The 21,377-nt window shown below is 34.3% G+C and overlaps 1 protein-coding gene across 2 annotated transcripts; it reads left to right on the forward strand.

Annotated features, from left to right (window-relative positions):
- Positions 1 to 1,882: 1,882 nt before the first annotated feature.
- Positions 1,883 to 19,324, forward strand: LOC133180293 (protein FAM124A-like). 2 transcript variants are annotated; one of them, XM_061314834.1, is made up of 3 exons: positions 1,883 to 2,373; positions 16,302 to 16,351; positions 18,013 to 19,324. In XM_061314834.1, exons 1-3 carry the CDS (start codon positions 2,291 to 2,293, stop codon positions 19,005 to 19,007), a joined length of 1,128 nt encoding a protein of 375 aa, XP_061170818.1. In that variant the 5' UTR covers positions 1,883 to 2,290; the 3' UTR covers positions 19,008 to 19,324. The 2 variants fall into 2 exon arrangements, with proteins under 2 accessions (XP_061170818.1, XP_061170819.1); XM_061314835.1 differs by lacking the exons at positions 1,883 to 2,373; positions 16,302 to 16,351 and adding an exon at positions 17,567 to 17,872.
- The last annotated feature ends 2,053 nt before the right edge of the window (positions 19,325 to 21,377 follow it).

Raw genomic sequence — 21,377 nt, forward strand, 5'->3', positions numbered from 1 at the left:
TAACGACTTAACACTTTTTACAGATAAATACAACACCCATCAAAATAGAGTGTGAGCTATTCTACACAAATCGACCTAAACTATGAAATTTTAATACACTTTTTAAACATGTGGAAAAAAAGCGATCATTTATACTGAGTTGAATAATGTTGCAAAGTGTATGGTATATATCTAACCTACATGTATATAGGTATTTACATGTACATTCTAACACAGACGACAAAAAAAGACCAACATGGACAATTAAGAAAAAATATTTTTATAACGTGAAACGGGATTCGATTTAGCATCCCTAATAAAAATCAATTTCTGGTCACATAACCAAAGAACCAGCAGGTACAACTGCCCCACGGTTAGTGTCAATGTGCGCGTATTTGCACGACCGTTACGGGTAACGCGACCCAGTCTATTGTGACCCAATGTAAATCGCAGTCGAGTTATTTACAAAGTAGGGATTCAGTTTGTACGAATATAATTGGAAAATCGTTAACAGTGTCGTGGATTTTTTGCATCACATTGTTTTAAATGTTGGGAGGGAAAACATCATCAATGAAGTATAATGGATGGGCTTTAATTAATATGAAAAGAAAATGACTACTTCAATATTTTTTTTTTGGATCGTTTCTATAAATTTCTAAAAATGCACACTGTACTTCTTGTATATAGCTAGACAGATAAAGAAAAAATGATAACCCCCCCCCCCCCAAAAAAAAAAACCGATGTTAAGATATAAATATACATACTTGAAAAATTAACCCATTCAGAAAATCATATGATTCATGTTTTTGCGAAGTCAAAGTAAAAAAAAAAAAATGTCCATGATGATAGATTTTAAAGCTAAATGCTTTAAGACCATCTGAGAACAACTGAAGAAAGATTTTGAATTGAATTGACCTGCAATAGGAAAAGATGTCAGAAATACTGGGTATGTCTCTTCAAAAAGTAAGGTTTGTTCGATTAACCACTCGATAAATAAGTGTGCTCGAATATATAAACTGCGTGTCAAATTTTCTAAAATATAACCATACAGCTTATATAACAAATGTGCTGAAGTAAAGACTACCACCCCGTAGAATGTAACGGGTTAAACGTACACAAGAAACTTTTTTTAAACCAAAACTGTTAAGCAAACATTAACAATTTCTTAAGTTCTGAAAGCTCCGCTTAAAATAAAAGTTGTGTAAAAACAAGTACATTAAGAAGAACTGATATAAATTTGGCATCAGCTTAATTGTCAAGTTTTGGAATGATACGGGATACAAACTTAAAGTTTGGAAAAATTTGTGTTAAACAAGTAGCAATTCAAACCTTCTTATCACGAAGAAGTGATCCACATAAAGAGGAACAATAAAGGCGCGGATCTAAAGGAAATTGTGAACGATTCATTGGAGATGCATACCTTGTTTTATGTACTAGCAAAAGGAGGAGCTAGGTTCGGTTGGCATCAACACTTATGGAGATAAGACTTTTTTTTATTACATGCAGGTGCGTCTAATGGATAGTCATAAGCTATATTTCGTTTACCATTAAGGTGTAAACGCCTTTTGTTTCTCTAATACCCTTACAACGAAGTGTTGAGGACTTTATTCGTTCTCCTGAACGTTTCGCTCTTGCAGTCCATTGCACACCTAAAGAAGCATAGGTCGCCTTGCATAAACGTTATAAAGAAGAAGGGTTTAGTAAGATATTGACTATTGAATCATTATGACAGTCTACAGAACCGAAAATTTAAAGCCTATACATTCATAGTTTCATTTTTTTCCTTAATGTTCACCTTTTCAGATTTTTATCATGGATCTTCTTCAGCACGTACCTGTGACGTCGTCAATCAATGGAAAAGGAGGGAAACAGACGACATCTTACTCGCGCTGTTAGATTGTACGTATACACTGGTGGAATGGTGCGTGTATTTTAAAACAGGTAGCAAAATCTCTTGTCGATATTTATATATCTACATAACACCGGTAAAAGGTCTAGTCATTAGAGCGCAATCGAACGATTGGCGAACAGTGATAATGTTTACAAGTGATATAGCGTTGAATTCGCTCTCGATTGTTTAATTACAGTTAATTGGACATAAATGGAAATTAATGAGAATTCTTGACGGAACTTGGTGCTTAATATTACTAATTTGAAAGCATTCAAACGACACTCTATTGAGCTACTTAACAAGATACGAAAGGAATTGGATATTCGTTATTTGTGTATTGGATTTTAATGAATTAAGTGATGATCACTGGATGCAGAAGATAAATCTCTGAAGCAGACGATGGGTTAAAAGGAGATCGAAATGGAGGCTTATGTCAAGAGAACGTACGCCCAGAAGAACCGTCCCGGGGGAACGACCAACAAATACCCGTTCTGGGACTATAGGTAAGAATATAAACGCACCCTTACCCAGCCTCCTACACTGGGGCAATAAGTAAGGAAACTAAACGCACTCTACCACAAACTCTTTGTATATTAATCACTATATATGTACCATTAAAATATTATCCCGCGCTTCTCCCGTTATCAAATGACCTACTCTAATTCATCAAAAACTTGCAGTATCTAATCGTCTAAAGGTGTTCATGCATTAACGATGTCTGTATCAATAGATATATTTGATTTAATCGAATCATTTCTATCTAACATTCAAATTGTCAATCTTTGATCCCTGCACTTGAAGGAAAAAAAAAACCACATACAATTTACCTTATGTGTGGTTACTTATATGCGTGGTTGCCTTAAGTTTATTTTATGTAGTTGCTTATATGTGTGGTTACCTTCATTTTTGGTAACGTTTATATGTGGTTACCTCATTTATATGTGGTTACCTTTAGGTGTGGCAACCTTTATTTTTGGTTACCTTAATCTGTGGTTACCTATATGTATGTGGCAATTTTTATTTTTGATTATCTTTTTTTATATGTGGTTACTTAGATATTTTGGTTACCTTTATATGTAGTTACCTATATGTGTGGCTACCTTTATTTTTGGTTACCTTTATATGTGGTATACCTATCCACACAGTTTTGTGTGGCTACCTTTATTTTTGGTTACCTTTATATGTGGTCTAGTTTTGCAAACTGTTGTGTCTGAAAACTCTTATTTTTTCATGTTTGTCTTCGTAAAATACACATATGTGTACATACCTCTTGTCTGTCGAATGTATTAAAGAGTTTTTCTAGAGTGGAAAAAATCGAACCCTTTATACGGTAAAAGACATTTATTTTTATTTTATGGCCCACTTTGAACCATGAGGGAATATTTACATAATTTATTAAAGTCTAAGTGTCCCATCGAAGTGTAGTAACGCTTATCAATATATTTATTTTGTGTTCACTAAATAGGTGTATATACTCCTATAGAACTCCATTTCTGACCAATACAAAGTCATCTACAAAATAAATTTACAAAGCTAAACAAGTTTTACAAATAAATGTATATATCTGAACGTTTATAGAACTTTATATATATAGCTTCATATCACCGTAACTAGTTCTAACATATAGTGAAAACCAACTCAAAACTGGATTAAAAATGAATGTCTCGAAGAGAGAAATTAAATCCCTTCCTAGTAATGAAATGGCATTTTATTTCCTATAGCTACTGCCATCCAGCCAAATTTTAATGCTAATGTAATTAGAAATTTATTCTGATATGTTATATTGCATATACAAGTGTGCACCTTTATAGCCAATTTAAGCCAACGAAGATTATATCAAATAACACTTATATACAAGATTAATGTCTTAATCGGAAATATATTAGCGGTAGAACTGGAAAGGGTTCTTTGTGAGATTGTGTAGCCTGCAATTGAAGACTTGAGTCTTTTTTAAAAGCCTGATTTAATAATCATAAAAAAAGATTTATACGCGAAACTCTCTTATAGCGATTTGTATTCGCTGACAACATATCGATTGTATACCTGTATCATTAATTAGCTTTTCATATCGATTTCGGGGGCGTTTTTTGAACAATATGTTGCAAAAATATAATTATTTTTTTATTTACACGTGCAGATGGGTGGTTTGCCTTAAAGGAAATAAATAAATGCAAACAGTTGCAGCTTTATTTAACGTTTTAATATTGGATCTTTGCCTTTTATGTTAGAGTTGATTACAATTTGCCGAGTACTCTTGGGGCCAAAAAAAGTCAGGAAAACGAAGCAATTTTTAAATTTTTATATCAAAAGTATCAAATCAGTCTTCGATACCTCCCAAAGGCTTATAACCCGAGAAACCTGAAATCTGTACCTTAACCACGATTTTTATTACAATTGACTTTCTCCTTTCCTCTGTGCTTTTGTTGTTAATTTTATCTGTTTCTGGTGTCATCCACGCCCACCCAGCGAAATCATGTCGCCAACCCGTTACTAACCCGATTTTATGGCCCATTGTAGTAATACAACGGACCCTCCCTCGCCATCGGGGGGTGTGATTGTTTGTGGAAAGAAGTCCGGAAAATGGGAGAAAGATACATGAAAGTCGTTCATGTGAAATATACACTGTAAATATTTATAGCTTATTTCCTAAACACTTTCAAGTTATGTTAGGGTCGTGAAAAATGAGAACGTTTTGAAATAATTGCAAAGCATTTTTGAAGCGTTAACTAGCCAAGACACCTTGTCTATCATGGAGTTGTTTTCCCTGTCTTTAATGCATGCTGCAATCTTTTGTCACCGTAAAGACCTTTGATGTTTTCTGTAAGCTTTCAATACACATTAAGCAGGCATCCGCTCTCACTTATTCTGCGCTCTTTGGGTGTGCGGAGCCGACAGGTAAATAAGGCACGTGCAATTATATGCTATTTCTCATTTGAGACAGCACCCTACCGCTAATTGCATTTTGGTTCTCGAATATTGCTTTTCTTTGTAGAAATATATATTTGACAGTCTGTCCAATATTGATACGTCTGTCTTTGCTCGTTTAGAGACATATGGCGAAACTGCTAATTATCAATCAGCAAGAGCCTGCCATGCATAATTAATTAATGTACTGTATTATAATGGAAAGCGAGGAAGACGAGATCTTCAATAAACCAATAAGAATGTTAAGTATAGATCCCTTTCCTGATCAGAGGGTGTTTTGCGGTGAACAAAATGTATCTCTATTTCATGTCATGTTTAATTTTGTTCACATCAGTATGCATAACCATCAAAATGCAACAGCATATTAATTATGGCAGGTTTTTTTTTTATTTTATTTCTTCAAGGTATTTATGGTAAAGACCCCCCCCCCCCCCACCATTCAAACTTCTTGCTGCAATTTTGATCCAATTCCTTATTAGATTTAGTGGATAAGAAAAAGAACGTTTGAATTTAGAATCCGCCGATTCACTCAGGATCGTCCTATATATATCTTTTTTCATCATATTTGCTCTGACGACGTAAAAACTGATCAAGACGATCGTCGAGTGTTTTTTGGAGATGCTTTCAAAAGATAATTTAATCTGAAGGGTCGTTAGTCAAACAGAGACTTCCGTTAGCTTAGAGATTGTTGAAATAATAAGGTCAGGTATAATACACGGTACACACCGTAGGTGGTATGATGGTCTAGGAACTATTAAGGTCTTGTAATCAAGTTTGATTATTTTAGGACCTTTTGAGATGATTAGGAAATTGTTTGCCTTTTTTCAAGCACCTTCCGTTCATGTTGTCACCTTTTACAATGGGTGTAACCGCAGCCAATGCAAAACGTCATTTGAATAAGCGTACATATTTGTGTTTGATGACGAAATTCTTCTTGTTGAAAGGTCTCAAAAATATGTTTTTCTTGTCGAAGAACTGACAATAGCGAAGTTATTTGAAGTCCGTTAAGTAGTTGCAAAAACAGGAAAAGTTAATTGGGGTGGTCCACATTGTGTAAATGAATTGTCCGGCTGAATTAATAAACTTGAACTATGAATCATTGTTCATTATGCAATATAGATAACACTTTATTTTCTGATTCATATGGTATTCTCTATCAAATTCCAGTTATTTTGAACTTGCTACAAGTATCAAAATAGTCTCCAATAGATTTATGGGCCATGTATTCGTATTGACCAGAAAATGAATTACCGGTTTATGAATTTTTGTCTTAATTAATATACACCAAAGGTTTGTGGGCCCGTTTGACAGGGAATACTAATTGCAATCATGTACGACTTTGCACCAATAGTCACCAAATTCATTTCCCGATACTAAACCTTACACGTGCAGTAATAAAATGGCAATCTCGCAGACATTGCAAACAGTGGCATCCTGTGGTTTACATCTTACCTTTGTGTCAGTTTGTATGTATCCCTAATGGACGTTTGGAATTCTTGTGAATATTGAATTGTGCAGATATAATGGAACGACAAAAACATTTTGTATTTGGATTATTCTCTCTCTCTCTCCTTCTCTCTCTCTTTCTCTCTCCAACAATGGTTTGACACAAATAAACAGGAAAAGAAGATAAATCTATAATTAAATTAGGAGGTTAATTATTTTGTTTTCGCACCTGCCGACTGTCATATAAATCTTCATCATCTAGGTCGCCAAACCTTGTCCATTTCCAAATACCATGTTTGACAAATTCACCTTCATTCCTCATCAAAATTCCCCAAGCAGGGTCCGTATACAAGATATGGAAAATTCATACGACAACCTGCCATAGATGCGACCATTGTATTTCGATTGATTTCAATTAAATACGCTCGTGATGTGTCTTGTATTTACCCGAACTTTATTGTTCCTGGGAGACATAAACTGCTACCTTACAGTGGCACTCTTAACCACTTCATTTGTATTAAATACACAACACCTCGTGATAAGAACATTCGTACTTCACTACACTCAGAGGTTACGAGATTCAACTTTTATAGAGATTATGGGAAGTCTAACATACTGCTGTTGCGATTCTTTAATATAACGGCCAAATGAGATTATCCATCCGTGGGAGAGAGAAAAATTCCGCGAAGAACCCCTAAATATTTAATGTGGGGCACATGTAACTTTCGTAGTCACAGGCTGAAGAAAATTGGTCATTTCTTACAAAAGTTTGGGGTCTCAGAGAGAGAGAGAGAGAACTTCTTGTAAGACGATATATTTCATTGTTTTAAGGTCTGAGTGACTCAATTTTCTTTTGTATGATATTTTACATTTAGAGAAAAAGTAGACCATAGGGAGCAGGGTATTTAACAATTGTCTTAGATTTCGTACTGATTGAAAATCAACTCCAGACGGATCCTATTTTAAATTGTATTTTACTATTGAATCATGAAGGAAAAATCGTCAAATTTCTGACAAGACGCCACAAGCTCTTCGTCTTGTAAAACAAGATGTTTACAATATCAACTAAACAAAACTTTTTTTGAAAACCAAGACGTATATGATCGTATGTTAGAATCATATATAAATTACAGAAAGTGATATTTTTATATATAAGTATGTATAGATATATATATACTAGTACGTATTTGAACCAATTAAGAAATTTCCCTTTCCTTTAATATGATAGTCTCAAATGATGAAAAGGAAAATCGAAAAAAAAAAAATCTTTTTTCGTCTATAGGACATTTATTATCCCTCTGTCGATAGTTTATAATTACATTCTGATTTCCAGAGAGGGCGTGGCTGACATGTTTAGGTAATTGGGACATCTATTGTGCACGTGTCACAATGTAATTATACAAGACTCTCGTCTCTTATGCGTTTCCTCTGTTTCCTTTTATTCGTTACTTTCCAACATCAATAGTCGATCTATCTATGACCTCTTGCTGACAGTTTGAAACTTTCTCAAAAGCTAGATACATTAGAATTCTCTCACGACCTCATGCACAGAAAAGCAATATTCTGACTGGTAATTAACCGTTTTGTGAGGACCTGTCGACCTAACCCTTGCTCCGTGTGTGTCACTTCAAAGAATGGACAGGATCTACCCGAAATGAAAATACTTAGCAGGAGACCGGGAGTTTCTTCGATGTCAGAATCCGAGAAATTTGCTCGAAAGTATGGGTGGGTTAGGCAATGTAAGGACATGTTGGACTAGAAGAAATCATTATCCATACCATCAGCTGCAGAACTGTAGCGTTATGGTTTTATGTTATGGTCAAAGACTAAAATATAAAGCCATAACGCTACAGTTTTGCAGCTACCATACCATCATCATCTTCCAGTGGTGCAATATATGTGCGCGACTTTCTGATTTCCCTCTTTGCGGTCTATGTTTTTCGTTCTGCATGCAGGAATTTAGTCCTGCCCATTTCTGTGCTTGTTAATGTCCATTTGTAGACATATAGATATATCTGAGACATAAACGACAAAGACGTTAATTCATGACCTAATCAACGTGTAGACGATCTAATCTTCAAAAAACAAATTTCGATTTCTGAAAGAACTTTTACTGATAAATCCCATGTTTCATAATATTGATTCAAATCGAAATAACCTTTGTCTATACAACCAATGAACTTTTTATTATCAGCTCTCAAAGGGTTTTGATTTTGTCGATATCAAGCGTGAACTATGTACCCCATTTGAATGTGTGGTCCAAGGAAAAAGAGGTGTATTTTGTGCATAGAATGTACGAAGACGGTTATGATGCAGATATAAAAACATTAAAAATCGATTATAACAGTTAACATATAACTGATTGTATCTTTAAAGGTTAGATTTCAAAAGATATTTTAAGAAAAACCGGATAAGGAAATTGCGATTGTGCAAACATACAATGGTCCCCTAACATTTCAAATTTTGCGTCAATATAGAATAGAATATTTACAAGTTTCACCAATTATGGATAATGATTAAAAGGTATGTTTAAGGCGGGTCTGAGTCGGATATATGATAATATACGCAACTGAAAATTGAAAAGAGAGGCCAAAAATAAAATTAAATGACGAGCGATTAAACCGCAAAACGAACCAAAACTCTCTGAAGTGGAATTTGAGAAATTCACTTGAAATGATAAAAAGTAGTTTTCGGTTCGTTGAGAGGAAGTAGGCCCAGTACGATTAGGGGTCCGGTCAATGTTTGTACACGTTATTATCTGTAATCAAATAAACACGTGTCGTAATAACCCTGATTTTAAACTTCGAAAATCCTAATAAATTGGTAATTAATACGATATCATCTTAATCTGAGGACTTAATTATCATCTTCTGCTCACAGATGAACAAATTATTTAACTTCCACATAGCGGCTGCGAATCATCCACACGTATCTGTTTACCAGTTTCATTCATGTCGGATTTTGATAAGTTTTAATGTCTTTTGATATACAGACCAATTCTTTTGTCATTTTTTGTTCTGAAACGGGCACCTGGCGAGGTCCTTATTAAAACGTTGCTGGAGTGGCCAGAGAAATCTCATTAGACACACTTATATGGTGTAGATTTCTAATTAGCAATAGATTTTCACCACGGGTAGCTGGGTAAATCGGTTTGTTGTATACGACAGATATTTGAAAATCGGATCGCAGTCTTATAAGTGCCATATTCATATAATATGTAAGCTAAATAATAAGCAATCAAGATGGGGCATGCATGGGTTTTAACATCAGTTACTTGGATGTTTGTACATGAAATAAATGATATACATACATATATTCTTAGAGATATTTATCATGAACAAGTTTCAAATCAGCCACAGAAAATTAGAATGTGTTACGTTTTAACAAATGACACTGATAACTTATTAAATATACGTACTTTAAAAGATGCCTTTCAAAGGATGTACATGTACACTGTACATATGCACTTCCCATGAACATTAACTGACGTACTTTAAAAGAGAAAAATCTCAGATTATCAACGATAATTGATTTTTAAAATAATTGCAAGTAAAACTGTAAATCTATAACTCTCATTTTTAACCCTTAATATATTCACACCTATTAAATGCATGTTCATTAGGATGTGTTGACGAGTGACACATTATGGACAGGTCAAGTGTTTATTTATGTTGTCCGTGTCCGGTAATCCTCAGGTATCTATTTTTCTGCTGTCTTGTCCACCTTGTATATATCACCGCCAATGCATCGACTGACCATTTTGATAATAATGGCCAAGCTGGAAAAATGGTCGAACATCTGATGCTCTTTGTAAGAAGAGACAAAGAACATCCTGAGAGGAAAATGGTCGATTCTGGAAAAGCGACAGTGTAGACAATCTGCTCACCTTACCGGTTTTAAAATCGTAGATGGAAATTTTCATTGTCAAGGTATGGTCAGCGCGGATAATTTATGGCATAGGGAATTAGTCGACTGCACTTTCATACCTTATATGTTAATGAAAAATTAATTGATATTCGTTATGATAAAGCGTTTGTTAGATGCGAGAGGGTTCATAAATGAGTCAGATGGTATTGACAACGATAATTCTCATATGTTGCTTCGCGCATCACAAACAAAAGATATTAATCCTTCCGCTTGTAAACTATTCATTTCCTCCCCAGCTTTTGATGAATGATGTTTGCCAATTCATTAGGGATCAGATACAAACGTATGGATTTGGAGAACAATTCTTTGGTAGGGATTAACACCTGCCGACCCATTGTGAGGCAAATTCGATAAAGTTCCAAACCACGCGACCATCACGCGAGATGCCGCAAAGACAAATGGGAAACACAGTGCTACCTGCAGATGCTGACCGGCGCAATATGACAGATATGATACCTTCTCAATGGATTTTTAAATCTTGACTGATTTGAGTTATTTTCAAAATCTTTGTATGCTTGTTTATTATTTAGACTTTAGACTACGTGTCAGATGATGACGTCACATTGCAGGTTGCGTTCAAGATCGAACCACGAAGGCGATATCTAGGTCTATGATTTTTAGCCCTAAGCAGGACTAACCGAGATGTTTATCTTAGTAGCGCTATCTACGTAGTCACTGCGACCTTGAACGCAACCCAGCAGACAATATATTTTCTTTACGCAATAAATTTAAAACGTAACTCGGCTCTCATGACGGTGTTCTTGTGTGTTCGTTCTCAATATACTTTCGATCGAATATACTTGAAGTGAAAGAACTTATCAAATAGTAACGATTTTATTTTCGTAAAGAAAGCTGGCTTTATTTGGGGAAGGCGTCAACGCGACAATTTTCAATAGTGTCAGGAATTCCCCGTTATTATTGTAAACAAAGTAACTAGCGTTTAATTGTAATAAAAGCAATGCTTGAAAGCAAACTGGAGTGAGGACACTATTGAAAACAGGCTTTAACAAACTGATCTTCATACCCACTAAATGTATACTTCATTTTCAATTATAAAATCACATACTTTGACACAATTTTTGCAATGGATTTCTCTTTTACTTCCTTTGTAAGCATCGAGGTAATATATCTGTGTTGAGGACTATTGAGTTATGGTAAACATGACGCCATTAGTTTTCTGTCATTGTTATATAGCCATCTTTTCCCGAATGATGTTTGATAATACATCTCTTAAGTGTTTTATCTAACGTACTTGTGAATAGGTTTGAAAACTGTTATCAAGTTTTCAATAATGCTTGAAAATACATGTAGATGTAGGATTTCGTCGTTATCTTTTTATACATTGAAAGCGAACTGTTTCCTTAATTTTCTTTAAATGTTAATTTCAATTTTATAGAGCAAAAGATTAATAAGAGCCCGGGAAAACTGCCAGTGATTTAAAATACATGTGATAACCTAATTTGACGATTTTCTTCAACATTTAAAAAAATCAAATACACGATAAGTACACACTTTTTGGATTTCGTTAAACATCGGCAAAAGAAAAAGTTTAGTTTTGCGACATTCTTCGGCTTGAAAGAGGTTTCTAATTTTGCTTTAAGTTTATGACCTTTTTCTATAAATAATTATAACCTTGCAAATAAACATATAAGTTCTTTGATGGGATATTTTACATTTATTTTCTTTAGATGTTCGTGATTTACTAAAATACAGGTGTCCAATTTTTTTAAAAGGAACTTTAAAATCTACTTGACCTAGACTTCTTTAATTGTAATGTACAAACCAACAGCAGGTGCTAGTTTAACTTCAATGTTGACCAATGTTTTAAAGAGGTCGTTAAAGTTTTTGTTGACCTTTTGAGAAAGGCAAACATTTAAAGAAGTTTCGTACGAAAAAAAGTATCTACTGATCAGAAAAAAAGCTTTCTTGTGGGTGATTTGGAACAAGCATAAAGTAATTTAATTTTTTTTAATCAAACAGTTTATCAAACAAACGTCTCATTGGTGTTCTTTGCAACATGTTAACATGTGAACGTGGTTTCAAAGCACATGTACTTTCGTATGTTCAAACCTATGCATGTGGTTTCAAAGTGCCTTCGTGTTTACAAAGTACCAGCATATGTATGGTTTCAGTGAACCTTCATACATATATATATACATACATGCATATATGGTTTCAAAGTACTAACATGTGTATGTTGTTTCAAAGTACCTTCGCTGTATAGTTAATTGCCATATGACTAAACTTCAACATTTAAGTCGAAAAAGGGGGAAAATCTACAGGTATAATATTTAAATATTAGCAGTTCCCTTTTTTATTAACATACCGGTATGAAGTCGGAGAACTCCAGTTACGTTAATAACGTCTTGATATTATTAAGATATAAAATGGTGTTACGACTATTTTCTCAGTTTAATTAATCTTCTTTATTCGGAAAATTCGCACAATTTTCGGCTAATCACAAAAAGAAATACTAACTTTTGCTTGGCTAAATTCCTGTTATCCATGCAAAGAAGTGGGGTCGGACGGAGGTGGAAATGCGCCCTAATGTGGTAACTTTTATACGTAAAGAGAGAGAGAGAGAGAGAATGTCGTGTACCTTACAACAATACTCGCCGTTACTGACCAGTTTAATCCAATATCAAAACACTCCAGTCCTAAATAGGCTAGATTTAACGAATTCTAAACTTTGCCTTCATATTTAAACCTGAAATGGAGCGAATTAATGGCGAGAATTAGAGGGAATTGCAAATCTTGTAAGTTATCTTGATGTCGTTAGAAACTTCTCTGTTTGTTGTTGACTATTTTTTTTAATAGATCAATTCTAAGTACTTTTTCCCTTGATAGTTCTACAAAGAGACCTTGTTTTCCTTATATTTGCGACTATCGCTTCTTCTGCTTTTTGTGTTAAATGGAAACGATATGAACCTGAGGAGATTGTGTTGGTATACTAACATGTTTTAGTGTGTGTTCAGGGATCTAAGGTCGATTTTTTCAAGAGATCAGTAAACATATGTTTTCCGTCAATTGTTTGTTTGATGTTTATGCCGAAATGTTAAGCAAAATATTTTTTTTAAATGAGTATATATAGTAACTTGATGATATTACAATGCATGTACTTAATTGTTTCTGGAACTTACAAACGGAATCAAATTACTCAGAATACGGCTATGGTGGAGAATGAAAAAGTTATTCCTATACATTTAGTCATGGCGTTAGTCAAACCACTGATACCGGAAGTCATTTGGACTCTTTGACGTAAAATGTTATCATCGTATAATTCTAAGTGCATTTTTGAAACCTTTTAAACTTTTAATTTTATGCCAAATCTTGTCAAAATGCTTTTGTTCAAACGAGAAAATACCTGCGTCAAAAATGTCAAGTTATGTGCAGATCGGAAACTCTATGCACGTCCAAAAATTCTAACTAAATCATAAATCTTGTCTGCAGACAGTAGCGTATTAGCATGTCTTGATTTATTCATGTGTCGCATTGTGAAGTTCCCTTTTGTTCTTCTGTGTTTCGTTTTAATCCGATTGACAGTTTCTGCTCGAAACCTGACGGATGGAGAAGCTGTTCAGTGCATTTCAATAATTAAAAAAAAGAGTTCAATGTACAGCTTCATGTTTTGTTATTCTGTGTAATTAAATGTTTATTCTTTCGATGCCACGTATGATAATCTTTTTATTACTTATCCTGTCGGAATCATCCCGGACTATAGAGATCGGATACACATCTGTAATATGAAGTCTGCAAGGATTTACAATGTCTCGTATGTTTAGAAATTCGACACCGTTAAAACAAGACTTAAATCACGGCATCAATTTTAATGAATAATGATTTTAACGAAACATTACATGCATTGTAAGTGGTTTATGGACTATTTACTGATAAGTTATAATCCGTGAGGGTCTGTTTATATCTCAAACAGAACAGTTTTTTAATTGATAAGCGGTCAATAATTGTGATTGCAAAATGCAAACAGTCTGAACACAGCAGTCATACGATAAGATTATACACATTTAGGGCTATTTGTATAAGTATTGTCAGTTTCAGAGTGCATTTGTTTGTCCTATGGGTTTTATTTTGAGAGATTGTACGGTTTACTAGACCTCTTGTCTAGACTTCCTAGCATCAGAGACAAAAAGCAAATGCACAACAAACCGAAAACATCATGACCAGTCATTGAAATAAGCAATTTAAAAGGCAGTTGTGTTCATTTGAAATGCAATCGCATTCATCTTTTTTGCCGGAATCTATAAGTTGCTGAAACGGAAGAGTCTCAATTGTAGTATTGAAACATCGATCTTTCTCGTCTGAACAAAAATTAATTTCATCTATCCCTCCCCTCCCCCTTCACGGACACCCTTCTTAAAAATGGATCAGCCAAAAACTTTGAAATATTTTAAACAATGGCGTGAATATGAAAGATTAAATTATGAAAGTTTTGTCAATGACAATATTTGATCCGTAACTAATTATAACAGTTTTGACATTAAGCAGGTCTGATGGGGTTATTAATTTAATCCCAATCATTCGGACCTTTCCTAATCCCTGGAAATCTTTGATATCCCCATTCTTGGCAGGAGGCCGGCAATATCGCGCGAAGTTGCACTGAAACGAGACAAAACTGATATGTTAAACAATTAGCACTTTCTCCGATATAAAAGAATTCTCTATGAGATACCCAAAATCTTATAAAGTATCTAAGATACGTGGACTGGTATTGAAATAATCTTATGTAAGGCAATTGAAATCTAAAATGGGAAAGTAAGGTTGATAAAGGAATTCTTTTGAAAAGTAGATTTTTTTCCTTCAATTTTTTGCGACATTGAAATAATTCTTGTTATGACAGGTGCGCGCAGTAAACAATCAAATTATGTCGGATCATCCTCAGAAAAATGTGTATTCAGTTTGTTTACCTGAAAATCTACAAGGAAAATATTCAGCGTGTTATAACAATAGAAAATGATCCCCTTTCAAGCGGATTATAAACTGAGATTTTATAATCGTCTTTTCTTTTGTGTTTAAAGAGTTTTCATATATAACTTTCAATATATGCATTAAGAACACCTTCCACTATTAAGGTGGATTAATACCCCTCCAAGATTTTCATTTTATTTTCAATTTTATTGCCCACTCAACATTTTAAGTAAAGATTAATTCAGTAACACCCCATTGACTACGAGCGCGCGTCAGGCCGATAACGGCGTTCTCCTCAACACCGAAAAACTACCAGGCGGAAATAAAGATGCACTTTATCACATGTTTCGATCATTAGAAACAAGAAGTCAGTCATTTCACACAAAGACATTTTATTCTTCAGGAATTTGAAGTGTCACTGAAGCAAAAAGCTGCAATGAAAGGAAAGTAATAGGGCTTTTGCGTGATAGTGGCATTTTTTTCTTCCATAAATCTCCCCATTAGAAATTTAGTTTCCCCAAGAAATCACATGGAACAACGCGAAGAGGCTATGTTGAACATTAACACAGTTACACAATACTTATTCTGCACCGATTCCTTTCTTCAACACTGTCTATTTAATCATTGATATTGATAGAAAAACGATTTTATAGGAAGAGATAGCATGCAAGATCTGGTGTGTAAAAGGCAATCGATTACATAATTACAGTTTTTTTTACATGATCAATTAAACATATTCGAATGTTGCCCTGTACAATGTTTTTATGTTTGAATACGTATACATTTTACATTTCAGTCTTTACAATTTTAGGAGTTGACCTGTAGGGCCTTAGACTTGAATATGTACAATTGCTAAATTTGGATCTGCACGATCTTTAATAAGAGTCATAATTGTTTAATATGGACCTGTGTAAATATGCACAATAAAATATAAACTTCCACCTACAATTGTCTATGTGCAATAATCGGCTCTGAACCTAATTTTGCCCTGTAACATCTCTGGACCTGATTTTGGCCTCTAACATTTCTGATTTTTTTTTTTCTAGACCCAATGTTGGCCTGTAACATCTATTTTTTTGTCTAGATCTGATTTTGGCCTGTGGTATCTATTTATTTCTCTGTACCCGATTTTGACCTGTAACATCTATTTATTTCTCTGAATCTGATTTTGGCCTGAAACATCTCTGATTTTTCTCTCCTTGTTTTACAGATCACGTAGAGGAAGTTTATCAACGTCTGCCTCCAATTCTTCTAATGATGGTAAGTTCTGACATCATTTGTGTTTATATAAATGATAACTGTTCCCTGTTGATTCTGAATATAATTTGGTACTTTACTATAGTTTACTTTATGAGTTAAGTTTTTTTAAGACTTTCGTTTAAATTAGATTGGTTAAAAAGAAGTGTTAGATATTAACGCCTACTGGTCATTTGATGTCAATGTGGGTTCTATCATTTAAAAAAAAAATAGTTAATTTTTCTACATATTTCTAGAATTTTGGCAAAATGGAGAGGGGAAGTAAGGAATTTTACTGTTCCAGTATGTCCCATCTTTCGACACCGGATATGCCTCATAATTATACCAAGTTGTTTTAACGAAATTCGAATTTTCAAGTTCATTGACGGATCACTGTGGATCCAGCAATTATCTTTTCTTTTTTATCGGTCACATAGTCAGTTCATCATGAGCGGAAGCCATTGACTAATCATCTTAATTATAGTCATGTATTCATGGTGTCTAGTTTTTTTTTTTTTTTTTTTTTTTTTTTTTTTTTTTTTAAATTTTTCCTTAAGCTGATGACTCAGCATATCTTAAATTTATTCAAAATATGCAGCAGGCAATTATAAAATGAATCTCATTATTTATAACAAAGTAATTATTGCTGTTAATTGATACGTTCAAACAACAGCCTGAATGGAAATGTTCGAAATATTCATGAAATGACCATTAAAAAAATCACCCATAATTGTCTTCAAGAGAAAAATGTGCATCATTAATATTAAAACATGTCGTAAAATCTTCTTACACGAAAATTCTGTAACAAAGCGTATTCAACTGTTATATCAATTTTCTTTTTACTGTGTTCTTTGTTTGAGGGGCATCGATGATCTCTTTATGAAATGTTTTACTCTGTTGAACTTCTACAAAAACTTCTTTCAATGCACTTCCATGGAAATTCGATACATTGGACTGCAATGAACGAGACCAAGGGAATCAATTATGGCAGTCTTTCTTTTGTATTTTTATTTAAAGATAACTTCAATTTTACGTTTCCAATATGAAGTCATTCAAACCTCAAACATAACAATTGTATTTCTCTAAAAATCTCTGTGTTTAAAAAACATAATTTCCACTGCAATGAGTATTTTTTTTTATTAAAACCACTAGGGTTAGGCTCTTTGTTGGCTATAATGGGAATGCTAAAAAAAGAAAAAAAAAACATGTGTAGGGTCATCCTGTTTAAGATATCCAGAACACTTCTGTTAATAAAACCATGCTGCGAGGTTGGGGTCTTAAATCTGGTGCATATATTTGAAAATTGAAGAGTTTTTTGGATTTTGCCAGTGTTGGTTTTCCACAGAAGAGGGTAGACCCCTCACATCAAACAAGTAAGGTGAAACCTCGAACCATTACTTTGTAACTCCTGACACAACGCAAACAAAACTTCGATGGCAACGGATTTCGTGCTGAGGAATTACGGACACGATAGGAACATGTGTTTTAGGAATTTTGTTTATCTTTGTCTAGCGTCTAATTTGTAAAACTTGAGATTGAAAATGTGTATGTTGTTTCATTTCATTGAAACTTAAGGTACCGAGTGGATATAATATACTTCTAGACCTAGTTTTTTCGATTACAAATGATATGATTTATAATGTTTTTCTCCTTTTTATTTTATGTTTATTTTTTTTTCTCCACAGGAAGCAGTATTTCTTCCATCGGGTCAATGAGATCGGAAGGGGAAAACATAAGTTTGTCTGGAAATTCCGACATTGATTCCATTATGCTGAGCGACCCCTATCGGCTAACTGTGCATTTTTTAGCGGATTCTCACGAAGTTTATCCTATGATGGACATGTATCAGCCCGTAATTGACTGGGTGGATCCAGACCTTCATATTTTCAAGGTCTCGGAGCGGATCAATGTTTCTGAACATAGACAGAAAAACTTCCCTGATTCGGATGCCAGCCTCCCCAGTACCGCCGTTATGATATTCTTACAGGAGGAAGGCATGTTAGGATGTGAAAGAATTCAAACTGCCAAAATTCATTTTGAAAAATCTCCATGGAAATTTCACCATTCGGAGCAAGTGTCCCGAGGCCGGGTTAATCCGTATCCATATAACAGTCAGGACTTCTTTTATACCTCAGAAGATCTTCCGCTTTGGGCTGTTCGGCAGGTGCATTATGGGAAAGAGCATATTCGAATAGTAATATTCGCTAGTGAAGAAAACTGGGACGACATGGTACATTTCTACAAACTTATCATAGGAGCGGATCCAGAATTGTTACGGGAAGACTTCTGTTTATTTACGGTGCATACTCATACACATTACGACGTTCAATTTGCATTAAAAAGACTCCAAAAGGAGACAAAACCTCGACCTCTAGAATGTGTAAAATTACAATTTCGTGTAACGGACGTCGGCCATATTGTGCCACTTTTCCCAAATGTTTGTAAACCTTTATCAGACACTCGATGGGAAACCATGGACCATGATGGAAACATCATTGTTTTAGAAGTAACAGGCTGCGTCTTGCCATCAGCAAACAAACCAATAGAGAACAATGTTACCCGTAAGAGATCAGACCGGTCCGATACCTCCGATAGGTCACGTGGTTCCAGTCGGTCGTCTTCGGAAACCACATCGAGTCAGTCTGGGAAAACGATAGAAATGTCAGGGTTTTATGTTTGAAAGTTTGATTTGTTTGGGTTGATACCTCATTACATGTCTGTGATAGTGAATGAATGGTATTTCCGATCACGTAAATAAGAACTATAATTATGATGAGTATTCAGAAGTATTTTTTTGATAAATCTTGTGTGTGAATCTTTGTTGTTGAAAAAATGTTGTCAGAATTGATAGAAGTGCAATACATTCATTAGCAGCCAATTAGACAGGATTTGTGAAAAGCAGAGGAAATACCAACTCCTACCTTTCCCATTCAATCTTTTCAATGCATTGATACCTAAATATTTTTATTTGGTAAAACGAGATCTTCTCTTGTCAAAGGACCTTTAAATATCTTCGATGGTTAGAAGTTTCAAATTCTTGCTAGAATAAATTATATGCTAATCCAAGTTATCCAAAATGTCATTCGTATTTTCTCAAACTGCCAAATTAAATGTTATTCAATATGACAGTATCATTGTCAACCGACTGTAAGAATTTGAATTGTTGTAAATGTTGATTGTGTGTCCGAATTTCCTCGTTAGGAGTGAATGGAGATGATTCATGTATAAGTCGTATATTATTTATAATGATTGTAATACGCCAATATACCTGTAAGAAAAGCCATTTGTTGCACGCTTCTTCTATATCGGTATACACAAAATTACTCCCAATCATTGTGTAAACACTAAATCTAAAATTGAGCAGTTCATTAAATCCCACTTTATTACCCGTGACTGGCCCCACAAAAGATAATTATATCATCAGACACAAAATTATAGGTTATATTCCATTTAAGATCCATGTGTATGTATTTGACAACCTAATACTAATTCGTATCTAGAGAGAAATTTTTATAAATCTGACCTGGCACAATGGCTTATTAATATACTTGCACGGAGTATTATGGCAATTCTGATGTGTTATGATTAATGTAATTACGATATATTTACCATTGTTTATTTGGTAATAAACTTTAAAGAAATATTTGTCTTTGTTATGAAAAGCTAATTCAAGGAAATTATGTCCCTACTTAATCAAGAACAGAATAAGTGGATCAATTGATTGTATGTTGTTTAACGTCCTGTTCGAGAATTTTCACTCATATAGAGACGTCACCCTATGCCGGTGAAGGGCTTCAAATTTAGACCTTTACTCAGCACTCAGGGCCATTGAGCAGTAAGGGTTGTTTATCGTGCCAACGCCTAGTGTGACACGGCGCCTCGTCTTTTAAGGTCTCATCCGAAGGACCCGCAACTTTCACTTCAAAGTGCCAAGCGCTTGGTGAAGGAACAGTTGCTACCTATTTTCTATCCACTTAGGTTAATCGCGGCCGTGATTCAAACACACAACCTTCCGATCACGGAGCGAGCGCTCTACCGGCTGAGCTACAGTGACGGCCAGAATAAGTGAATGGAAGACTTGAAGAATGCAGATGGAGAGAGAAAAGATCGAAGAGTCATGATGTTAAGGATTTATAATATTGTTTTGGTAGAAATCATGCAGCACATGTATTGACAAAAGAAAGAATAGCTTCATTCCATATGTGAATTGTGACCTTTATCTTTCCGTCTCAAAATCAAAAGAGATTTTTCTTAAGTTACAGAGAGTTATCATAATGAGTTTCATTGCAAAAGCTTAAAAAAAACTTAAGTAATCATCAAAAAACATTTTATGCAGTATATGAAATTATGACCGTGACCTATGACGTTTTGGCCTCAAATTCAATATGGATCTTCTTGAAGTCATAGGAAAATATGATATAAATGTATATGTAAAAGCTATAATTGAAGAACTTTTGGAGATATCCAGACACTAAGCTTTTATAGAGTGAGTATGTCCAAATAAAAAAAAAATGTGACCATGACCTTTTAGCCTTTAAATTAATAGTTGTCATTTTTATGTTAAAGAGGGTAATCATCTCAAATTTCATAGCAAAAGCTCCAGGAGAACAAAAGTTATCACCAAGAACCTTTTAATGCAGTATTTGAATTTCTGAACTTAACCTCTGCCTTTTGACCTAGAAATTAATACAGGTCTTCTTTGAGTCACAGGAAGTTTAAAAAGTAAAAGAACTTGTCATCTGGAAGCCATCTGGAAACCAAATTGTTATAGAGTGAATTGATCAAAACCATATGCATGTATGATTTTGAGACCTCGACCTTTCATCTTTTGACCTTCAAATCAATAGGGGTCTTTCTTAAGTAAGAGAGAGTCATCAGCTCAAGTTTCATTGCAAAGCCAGAACTAAAGTTATAACCAGGAAACCATTTCCTACAATTTTTGACCTTGGACTTTCACCTTTTGATATCAAATTCAATAGAGGTATTTTATAAGTCTTAGTGGGTTATGATGTAAAAATTCATTGCAAAAGCTATAGGAATTCTAGAGATA

This window comes from Saccostrea echinata, unplaced genomic scaffold (genome assembly GCF_033153115.1).
Source record: "Saccostrea echinata isolate AGI-Se365-2 ecotype Australia unplaced genomic scaffold, CSIRO_AGI_Sech_v1 ptg000006l, whole genome shotgun sequence".
Classification (NCBI taxonomy): domain Eukaryota; kingdom Metazoa; phylum Mollusca; class Bivalvia; order Ostreida; family Ostreidae; genus Saccostrea; species Saccostrea echinata.

Bases quoted from the DNA above. Each gene is read 5' to 3' on its own strand.
- LOC133180293 (XM_061314834.1), top strand. From the start codon at position 2,291: ATGGAGGCTTATGTCAAGAGAACGTACGCCCAGAAGAACCGTCCCGGG. The intron at 2,374-16,301 runs GTAAGAATATAA...CTTGTTTTACAG, and splicing joins TACCCGTTCTGGGACTATAG to ATCACGTAGAGGAAGTTTAT. The intron at 16,352-18,012 runs GTAAGTTCTGAC...TTTTCTCCACAG, and splicing joins CTCCAATTCTTCTAATGATG to GAAGCAGTATTTCTTCCATC.